Below are 11,389 nucleotides of genomic sequence, written 5' to 3' on the forward strand. Positions count from 1 at the left end.
ACTCAGTAGTCTGGGTTGGGCCTGAGATTCTGCATTTATTGAATTCCGTGAACTCTGATGTCTTTTAACATTCCAGAAAATGCAATGTAACAAGTTCTCATAGTGATGTTAATGTTGTTGGCCCCGAAAGCACACTTGGAGTGACCAAGTTCCAGATGCAGAAAGTTGGAGCAGCTAATCCAGACCTGGAGCTCAAGGAAGAATCCTTGTGAAAGAAAGAACGTTCCTAAGTTTAGAAACAGAATGAAGAAGGGTCCTCCAGGTGGAAGGGAGAGAGTCTTCTCATCAGAAGGAATTACCAATGCAAAGATGAGAGAAGGTTGGGTAAGAGAATATAGTTCAGTTAAAAATACAAATCTTATTGGAGAAAAGAATTCAAAGTGAAAGAGGAGAGTTCAAGGTGAAAAGGAAAAGCAAACAAACAAAAACAACAAGGCTGGATTGTTTAGCAAAGGACGGATCATGATGGCTCTTGTGAGTTCTGTTCACAAGTTTCTTCTTTCTCCCAGAAGCCATATAAATGTTTTAAACAGGGGAGCAATTTGGATAAATTTGCTCTGCCTTTCAAGGATTAGCAAGTGTGCAGAACATCACAGTGGAAATAAGAGATGGCAAGATGCATCTCCAAAGCCAGGAGCCCAGGGATTCTGTCCTAGCCTTGTCACCTACTTGTTGTGTGACCTTGGACACAAGCCATCCCCATTCTGGACCTCGTTTGTAACATGAAAGGGCTGAACTCCAAAGTCTCTTCCAGCTGGGAAGCCAACGTACTAGAAAACACTGAAGGTCATAAAGACCAGAGAATAGACACATCGTTAGTATAATTTCACCTCCAGCCCTGCACGTTTTGTTTCTCAGGGACCCAGGTTGACTAGAGTGATAAGAGCTTTTTCCAGGAGTACATTGAGGACTGATATCATAAGATGAGCTCTATTAGGATTCTCTTGGACTATGTAATCACGAAACCCCAAAATGTTTTCAAATCTTTCCTAAATCTGTGGTCATACGTGTCCCCACAAGATTTAGTGACAAAAGGACATCTCTTACCTCTGCCTAATAAATCTATCAGGCCAGTGTCCCCCAGAGCCTAGTTCTTATGATCACAAGTTACTGCAAACAGCTGCTCGAAGAAGACCTGCTGACACCCAGCTGTCCCCAACCATAAGGTTCCTATTAGGAGACTTGAAAAACCGAGCTCATAGGTGGCCAGGGACCAGAATTTTCTCGGGTCAGAACATCTTTGACCACTCTTGGGCTTCTCTATACTTTCAGTTACGTTTGAGCATATTGAGAGAGAGGAGACAGCAAGCTCTTGAGGACATTTTGCTTCCATTAAATTGACCTATCTGGACCAGGAATGATGTATTTATGATGTCAGCTCCTCTTGCCTCCATGGCAGGCATTACGAATAGATTGCAGAAATCATCACAGGATCTTTCTCAACATGTCATGGGATTTGAAAAGAGTTACTACATCCCCTGCTGTGTTCTTAGTGAAAACAAACAAGCCTGGTATGTCACTGTGTATTCCTCCAAGATTGTGTTAGCTGCTTCTTTGGATATGTTGAATTAACTCTCGGAATTTTTAAGATAATGGGAACAAGAGCAGACTTAGGCTTCTAGGGTCATATTCCTATAATCTTAGAAGCACTTTTAACTTTTTTCTGTATATTTTGGCATTTCTAAAATCAGGATGGATTGTGCACAGTGGATGTGTACATTAAGCATTGTATTCCTCTTTTCTTGAATGGCTGTTATTAAAGCATTGACATATCTTATAATTAAAGGTATCTTCCATTTTACCTTCAATTAAGAAACAAATACTAATACTAATACCAACTAACTATTACTAACAAAGAAATACTAACAAAACACACTGACTTTGGACGTTGAACAAGTGTCCCATGGATCTGTTTTCCCCACTGATAGTGTATAGCAAGGTTAGTTATTGTCTTGAAGTTCCCATCAGTTCCAACTGAAATAGCTTTGAATCAGTTGAGACTCAGTCATTTCTGTCATCAAAGAACACATTTTTGAAAAAGTCTTATGATTTCTTCTGAGTGGATGAAAAGAAAAAGCAAATGCAAACATTTTCAGTGGTCACCTTACAAATCACATTTCAAACCTGGTGTTAAAGGTGTATAACCAGTGGCAGTATCTGAGCTTCTGACTTTCTGTTGGATAGGAGCAAGCTGAGGCCAAATTTGATGTAGGTTTATTTTGAAAGTAACCCTGATGAACTACTGGTAAGTCATAAAACCATGGCTTCATTGCACAAGTTCATCACATCAGCTTAAAAATATATGTGTATATATTCATATTTTAAAATGAAAATACCTTCATTTGATTTTGTTCTGAAATAATTCTTGTTCATTATATAAAATCCAAATGATACAGAAATATATAAAATAATGAAAATTGTGCACCTCTTGGCCACATAATCCCAACCCTACCCCAGAGAGTGCATTGTTAACAGTGTACATATGTATTTCCATATACAGATATGGAAATGCATGGAGATAGGGAAACAGATACAGGCTTAAGAATATGTTCATGTCTACAACCATAGCTCTATCATCTCTACTATGTTTAACAAATCCATGAACTATGTTCTAATATCTGCCTATTTCTATTTAACAATATGCCGTACAAGTTTTTCCCCGCAGATACATATGTCAATGTTTTATCTTTTTTAAGCGTCTTTTAGTCATGCAAATATGTGACTGTATCACACATTAATCTGGTTTTGTATTAACAACCAACTATATTTCTTACAATTTCTTTGTTATTATAAACAAATCCACATAAACCTTTTGCCCACTTGCCTGATTATTTCTTTAGGTCCACATGATACTTTTATGCCATTTCATCCCTTTATTGACCCTTGCCGACAAGCTGCTGTGTTTTGAAAGCTAAGGACTGAAAATTTTCTCACTTCAAGTCAGTTTGCATTTCCTTCCTTCCTTCCTTCCTTCCTTCCTTCCTTCCTTCCTTCCTTCCTTCCTTCCTTCCTTCCTTCCTTCCTTTCTTCCCTCCCTGCCCCCATCCCCAAGACGAAGTCTTGCTGTGTCGCCCAGACTGGAGTGCAGTGGTGCAATCTCAGCTCACTGCAACCGCTGCCTCCCATGTTCAAACGATTCTCTTGCCTCAGCCTCCCAAGTACCTGGGATTACAGGCACCCGCCACTACGCTTGGCCAATTTTTTGTATTTTTAGTAGAGACGGGGTTTCACCATGTTGGCCAGGCTGGTCTGAAACTCCCGACCACAAGTGATCGGCCCGCCTCAGCCTCCCAAAGTTCTGGGATTACAGGTGTGAGACACCACGCCCGGCAGTTTGCATTTATTAATTCGATGTTCTTGCATAGTAAAGAGTTGAACACCAGAGGAGACCTACACTGTCCAAGAAGCAGGTGGGAAATATTAGTTGAGCATCTATTATTGGCCCAGTTATTTATATTTCATTTAATCTCCTGAACAATAGATATTGAAGATTAAGCAACAGAGAATCATGTGGAGTTATGTAAACTGTCCATAGTTGCAAGGTCTAAACTCTAAGTGTTGGAGTCTGAATTTAGAATATTGTCTTCTGATATTCAGCTGGTGTCCTGTGAAACCACATCGCATCCCAAGATATGTGCACAACTAAGAAAAAATGTGATATGTATCTCCACAAATAAATAAAATGCTTCAGCAGCAAATGGGAAAACATGACTTATGATAGCTGGGAAGATCTGGAAGGCTTCCTGAAGATGAAATTTCAGTGTGACTTTGAGTCATGAATAGAGCCTCAGCAAAAGTGGTCTTCTCAGATCAGGAATTCAGTGCTTGGCAATTGTGTCACAGCAAATTTTACTGTGAAGTGAGTGGTCATCAGATGATATTTCTCTGTGGATCAAGGCTCTCATGCCTTTTAGATTAAAAACAAATAAACAACAATGACAAACACCTGTTACGACTCCCACTGTAGCACACCCCTTTCTAAAACAGAATTGATTTAATCACCTCCAGCGATGGGGAACCCACTGCCACATGGAATAAGCCATTCTAAATTTAGAGGACTTTAGCTTTACATTTTTTATTATTTTGAGCCAAATGTGTCTTCTGATAGTTTTAGGGTGGCTGTGTCATATGCTTTGGTGCCTTATAGTAGAGGATTGAAACTTCTCCCTATCCTCCTGTCACCCTGGTCAAATCAATGACTGGCTTGAAGCTCTTTTTTATCACCTGTAGACTCTAAAAGTGTGTTGAGGGTTAGATGTAAAATAATGTTGCATAGGTACACTTTCTGGCACATAGTGGGTGCTCAATAAATTACAGTCATTATCATCCCTGACCCTCAGATTTTTGCCCATTTGTCTTTTGTTGCTACAACCATGTAACTAATGGCCTAAATCTCCTCTTCCATGGGCACTCTCCATTCCTGCTTTCAGCTCAGCAGGCTTGCTTTAGAGACACCCCTCAGCATCATGATCTGGCTGCAGTTTACATGTGTCCCTCTTACTAGAAGTGTCGGAGGTTCTCCAGATGGAGCCTGACGAGGACACCATGAATAAAGCCATTACTTCCCTTAACCTCTGTCCTCTCCACTTCTGAAGGTTATGTTCCCATTTTTGTGCAACCACATCATGTCCTCAATTCTTATTAAGCTTGGGGTCAGCTAACTCAGAGACACTTAAGCTCAACTCCAGAAGGCAGAGTTGAGGCTCAACTCCAGAGGGAGGGAGGCGAATGGAAATGTTTTCTTCCTGCCTGTCTTCTTTTTCTCCATTTCAGGGCCCCCTTAGAAATTGGGTCTCTGTCCTGATTAGTGAGTCAACAGCTGATTGGGGAATGGTGCTGGGAATAGAATTGTTCCCAGCAAAGTGGCATTTGGGCCCAGCCCCTGACTCTTTCACAAACAATTCCTGTCTCAGTCTCACCTGGTGATAAAACAATAAATTAGTATGTGGTGGCCCTCCCTCACCTCTTGCTTCCTATCCCAGTGGGTCCTATCTCCAATGAGGATGATTTCATTTCCGGTATTTGAGAAAAGTGGTCACTCTGACCTATGATTTCCCCTCCAGGGAAAACTTGAAGCACGCCTTGAAGCAGCATTTTTGCCTTTGGTCTCTCTCACTCCCGCTCTTCCTTCTTCCCAGTCTTTGAGCACCTGAAACCCTTCTCTCCATGGCTTCACTTTCTGAATTCTTCTTTGTTTTCTTTTTTTTTTTTTTTTTTAAGACGGAGTCTCGCTCTGTCGCCCAGGCTGGAGTGCAGTGGCCGGATCTCAACTCACTGCAAGCTCCGCCTCCCGGGTTTAGGCCATTCTCCTGCCTCAGCCTCCCGAGTAGCTGGGACTACAGGCGCCCGCCACCTCGCCCGGCTAGTTTTCTTGTATTTTTTAGTAGAGACGGGGTTTCACTGTGTTAGCCAGGATGGTCTCGATCTCCTGACCTCGTGATCTGCCCATCTCAGCCTCCCAAAGTGCTGGGATTACAGGCTAGAGCCACCACGCCCGGCCTCTTCTTTGTTTTCTAAATGCAAACATTGGTTCAGTGCCTGTTATGTACAAAGTCTTGTGCTGGATGCCTGTAGCCATCATTTCATTTCAACCTAACAACAGCCCTACAAAATAAATATTTCTATTTTCATTTATACAAGAGAAAACTGAGGCTTAGAAAGGTGAAGTGACTTGCCCTTATGGGCTCTAAAGTCTGTGTCCTTTTCACTATAATATTCTGCTTTCAGTCATTGCTAACATTTACGTAGAGCTAAGCAAATTGTCCATAGTATCTCATCCTCCCAACAAAATTGTTATTCTCATTTTATGGATGCTACAACTAAGAGTTAGTGGCATTGAAGAATTTGCTCACAAACCACATAGCTGTAATTTATAGAGCTGGGATTTAAATCTGGGATTCCCGAGCCAACACTTCATCTTGACTCTGGAATCAGGAACCCTGGTTCTAGCTTTGCCTTTGTTACTAACTCAAGGTGTTCCTTAAAGGCAAAATCATTTTCTCACTCCAAATATATTTTCCTAATCCATGCAAAAGGAGGCTTTGTCTGTTCCTTTGGAAGAAGGGCATTTGGGCATGTTGGAAGAATTGTCTTTTCCAGCATCATTTTCTATTTATATTTATCGCTTACTTCTGTGACTGTCTAATCAGAAAATGTCTCTCCATTGCCCAGAATAAAATCCAAGTACTACGTCATGACTTGGAAGAGTCTGCCTGGTCTGATCCCTGCCAAGCTCACTGGTCTCCCACCTATTCTTTGCACTGGTTATTTCAAACAACTAGTGGTTTATGTTCTCTCCAGTCTAACTTGGGATGGGCAATTTCCTCTGCCTTCTCATCTCCCTGAAAATGCTGTTTCATTATTGAAGACCTAGCTCAGGTGTGGCATCCTCTTGAGCGACTACTCTGAGTCTCCAAACCGAGGATTGGTGTCCATCTTTTATATTCCCAGAACAGCATGCTTAGTGTTCCTCAGCCCAGTGCTCTGCCCCCGAATTACAGGCTGTTAATATTTCTATCTGCCTGTCTCTTGTCACTGACTTATAAAGATACCCAAGACTTAAACTAGTTAATACCAGTCGCAGTGCCTGGTACACAAAATACACCTAATGATATATAATAATGATGATGACCATGAGAGTGATGGTGGTGGTAGTAATGATAATGGTGATGATACTTTCTAGCATGCATCAGGTGCTACTTTGTGCCAAGTAATTTTCTAAGAGTTTGACATGTACTGACTTAACCCTCATTATAACTTTATGAGGTGAGCCATCTGCTGTTCCCTTTGCATAGATGAGCAAACCAAGAAAAGAAGCTTTTTTTTTTTATCAGTATAGAGAAAAATCAAACCAACACCTGTAAGTACAACAATGGGAAACAGTTTAACACCTCACTGTGCACTCCACTTGGTTACTTTTTTTTTTTTTTTTTTTTTTTTTTTGAGATAGAGTTTTGCTCTTGTTGCCCAGGCTGGAGTGCAATGGTACGATCTCAGCTCACTGCAACCTCCGCCTCTTGGGTTCAAGCAATTCTCCAGCTTCAGCTCCCCGAGTAGCTGGGATTACAGGCATATACCACGAGACCCGGCTAATTTTTGTATTTTTAGTAGAGACAGGGTTTTACCATGTTGGCCAGGCTGGTATCAAACTCCTGACTTCTGGTGATCTGCTCACCTCATTCTCCCAAAGTTTTGGGATTACAGGCATGAGCCACTACTCCTAGCCTCCACTTGGTTTAATTCTGTGTTTTGCCTGCTTCCACTCAGTTCTCCTCAAACAACCAGAAGTATTTTTAAACAGTTCACGTCCAAACCTGTTACTTTGCTTCTTGAAATATTTCGATAAGTCTCCCACTTATTCTCAAGACAATAATCATAGATAACATTTATTGACAGTTTATTATGTGTTTGTTAATTTTTTATTTTAAAAATAACACTTTGGTAGATACAGTTATTATTTTCATTTTGTGGGTAAGGTAAGAAAACTGTGGAACAAGTGGTAAAGCAGTTCACTCAGTATCACACAGAGTGAGTGGCTGAGCTGGGATTTGAACCTGAGCAGTCCGTGTTCTGGAGCCTGTGGATGTATCATTACTCCATACAACCACTGTCCTAGCTGCTAGGCTCCAGCAGCCTGACTCTGACTCCTTCCAGTTTTCCCTGTGTCCCTACTTGTACACTGTATTGCAGCCATAGATTCTCAGAACATCTATGCATCTCTTATCTCTGTACTTTTACCTTTACTTTTTTTTTTTTTTTTTTTTTTTTTTGAGGTGGAGTTTCGCTCTTGTTGCCCAGGCTGGGGTACAGTGGCACAATCTTGGTTCACTGTAACCTCCGCCTTATGGTTTCAAACAATTCTCCTGCCTCAGCCTCCTGAGTATCTGGGATTACAGGTGCCCACCACAACGCCCAGCTAATTTTTGTATTTTTAGTAGAGACAGAGTTTCACCATGTTGGCCAGGCTGCTGTCGAACTTCTGACCTTGTGATCCACCCGCCTTGGCCTCCTACAGTGCTGGGATTACAGGCGTGAGTCACCGTGCCCAGCCGCCTTTTACTCTTCTTTATCTAACTCCTATTCATTTAGGAGACTGAACACATGTTTCACACATAATAGGAAGTCTTCTTGGACATCCTTGATCCTACTTAAGTACCTTCCTCTGTTTTCAAACAGCTCTCGTGACTTCTTTTATAATTGCTTTTGTCACTCGTATTGTCATCTCCATTTGTCCATCTTTTCTACCAGAAGTTCTGCCACATAATAAATGCTCAATAAATCAGCAAGAAATGACTTTATCTCCTTCAACTTCACAACAGTCTCATTTTTCAAATGAAGAAACAGATTTAGAGATGTTAAGTAAATGTCCCCAGGACACAGAATTATTAAAGAACGAAGCAAGAACTCAAATGGAAGGGATGGAAAAGAAACTCCTCAGGCTCCTCTTGGGGGGGCACTCGCCCAAGGGGAAAGAGGACTGTGGCTAGAGTGTGATTATGAAGTGATGAATTCTTGGCACCTCAGGAAATATTCCACCCAAGTGGTGAACTATACAAAGAGGACTTTTTGAAAGGCACCTCATAAATTGTGCCCACAAAATATACACACATAAGCCTGGTCCTTTTTCAGCTGCTATGCAGGTGCCTAACACAGTCTCCCATTTGTGGGGTCTGTTGTTGTAAAACTCCTTCCCTCCTGTGGTATCAGAGGGGCATGGAGAGGACAGCAGGAGAGAGAACCTCTCATGTAGCCTCCCAGGGTGCCTGGGCATCTTGAAGATGCTGGAACATAGAGAAAAGTGGTTTCCACATGGAGACAGACAGCTTTACACTAAAGCTGACTTGTAATGTGACCTGGGATAAAGACATTCTGTTCCTTCTCTAAGCCTCAGTTTCCACATTTTTAATGAAAGTGGGTCAGACTAGGTCAGTGGTTCTCAACTTGGGTGATATTGCCCCCAGAATATATTTGGCAATGACTAAAGACAGTTTCACTGGGGCAAGGGTGCTATTGAAAATTCTTCAATGTCTAAAGAATTTTGACAATTCACGACTGGGGCAAGGGTACTATTGGTGGTAGGTGGAGCCCTGGGATGCTGCTAAATGTCCTATAGGATTGTTCCCACAACAAAAAAATATCTAGCCCAGAATGTCGATAGTGCCACCTTTGAAAAACCCTAGACTAGGTGATTGCAACAATCCTTCCTGGCTTTATTTGTCTATGCAGCCATCAGATTTCTCCCAGCAGCATCCTATAGAGCTCTAGGTAAGTTCTTAAGGTTATCCTCCATAGTACAGAATGATTCTTGGTAAGGCTAGTCTTCAGTGTAACCTTGATCCTGAGGGCTCATTCCAGCAATCCTTTATAAGAGTAACTATCATTTATTAGAAGCTTACTCTGAGCTCTATATCAGGTGTTAGGCATTTCTCACACTCAACTTGAGAATAAGACCATCATGATTTTTTTAAAGATGGAAAAAAATGAGACACAGAAAAGTTCTGATTTGGGGACATATATATATTTGATGAAAGGGAATCACAAAGGGCAAGATTTCAAAGTTTCCAGACTGGGAGAAAAGAGTGTGAAAGAGTTCATGAAATGAGAACACAGACAGTTAGAAAGGGACTGTGGGTGGTCAGGCCTAGATTTAGATTATTTCCAACTCCAGTGGCCAACTTGATGTTTGCCTTAGTCAAGTAGTGTCACTATTCTGAGCCTTGCTTGAACTCCTCACCCATTAAAAGGGGGTAGACAATACATTCAGGATAGTTATAAAGGCTAAATAAAAAATTTAAAATATATGTAAAGTGTTTACCCAGTGTCTAGCATATGGTGTCAATAACTTTTAGTTGTTCTTGTTGCTTTTTAATCATTATAATAATATCTATTTGATCAGAGTCCAAGGCTGGTCACCTTCAAACTCCTAGGGCTCCCATATCCTAGAAGTAAAAATATTAGGTTAAAAGCTATGACTCTTGTTCGTTTTTTTTAACACATTGCACAATTGAAGAAGACAGGTTCTAGGGTAATTTTTGAGTAAGTGTTTGAAGTTCCACACTCCGATCCGGAATAGATAGGAAATGATTGGGAGAAGAAGTTCTCATTTGTTTGTTGACATTTACTCACTATCTCAAAGGCCTAACTCTTGATTTGGGCTTCTTTAATCATGGCTGTTTCATCCTACCTTTCAGGAAGGCCCACCTGATTCTACGGCGGCTGGAGAGGGTGAGTAGCCACTGCTCCAGCCTCCTGCGGAGTGCCTACATCCAGAGCCGTGTGGAAACGGTGCCCTATCTTTTCTGCCGCAGTGAGGAGGTCCGGCCTGCAGGCATGGTGTGGTACAGCATCCTCAAGGACACCAAAATCACGTGTGAGGAGAAGATGGTGTCAATGGCCCGGAACACGTATGGGGAGTCCAAGGGCCGGTGAGGGAGGGTATCGCCCTCCGTGAGCACAGAGACTCTCCATGGGAGGGGGAGCAGTATTCTCCTGGATCCTGGGGCCTGGGTGGGCTGGGGGACAGCTGAGGATGGGCCTAGCAGATGAAACTTGCCAGCAAGGCCAAAGCAAATGGTTTCTCCTGTGGATAGTGGACAGAGACCTTTGTAACCAATGGAATTATTCATTTTTCTCTATCTTTTATTTTTTCAAAGATATTATTTGACTCTATCAAAAGTCTCTCCTTTTTAAACCTTTTCTTATGGATGGCTGTCAATCCTGAGGCAGAAGTTTTCAGGTGGAGACCAAGCGGCCTTTGCTCTTCTTCCTCCTTCCTGCCACACTCTGCTTTCTTCCTGCCATGGACCCCTGGAGGAGACCTATGGAGGGACAGTTTTGACCTGACCCCTAGAGGAGACAGTTTTGACCTCTTCAGCACCAGGAAGGAAGCTCTGAGGATGGTTGCAGTGAGGAAGCATGGGTCTTTAAGGACTTCTCTCTCTTTTTTGCTGGACATTATTGAGTTTGTGGGACCCTGCCTCTTCCTGCTACCTGTGAGTCTGCCCAGAGTCCCCTGCAGGCCTGTCCATGCATTAAAAATTCCTATTGTCTCTCTTTCTGCTTGGGTGGTATTTCTTACCAAAGGAATGTTCTTGAGAGACCTCTGTTTATTCACTTATTGAGTATCTACCCTGTGCCAGTCACAGAGCATATGCAACTAAAGACAGAGAAGCTTCCTTCCCTCAGGGAACTTATGGCCCAGTGGAAATTATAGAGAAGGAGTCTGATCATTTCAAGCTGTGCTAGAGGAAGAATGGAGGTTCTCTGCATTCACTGTTGGAGCATGAGACACACTGGAGGGCTCCTGAAATGCTTCCTTGAAAAGGTGATACCTAAACCCAAAGGATGAGGGGAAATAAGCCAGACAGAGAGGTGGAAAAGATGGGATTTG

At 42.1% G+C, this 11,389-nt stretch overlaps 1 protein-coding gene across 1 annotated transcript in view; it reads left to right on the forward strand.

Moving 5' to 3' along the window:
- Positions 1 to 11,055, forward strand: part of LOC115892014 (astrotactin-2-like) — a 64,774-nt gene extending 53,719 nt beyond the window's left edge. The window contains exon 5 of the mRNA XM_030919195.1: positions 10,191 to 11,055. Within this exon, the coding sequence (XP_030775055.1) occupies positions 10,191 to 10,428 (238 nt within the window). The 3' untranslated portion in view covers positions 10,429 to 11,055. The remainder of the gene's footprint in view (positions 1 to 10,190) is intronic.
- Positions 11,056 to 11,389: the final 334 nt, after the last annotated feature.

This window comes from Rhinopithecus roxellana, chromosome 16 (assembly GCF_007565055.1).
Source record: "Rhinopithecus roxellana isolate Shanxi Qingling chromosome 16, ASM756505v1, whole genome shotgun sequence".
NCBI lineage: Eukaryota > Metazoa > Chordata > Mammalia > Primates > Cercopithecidae > Rhinopithecus > Rhinopithecus roxellana.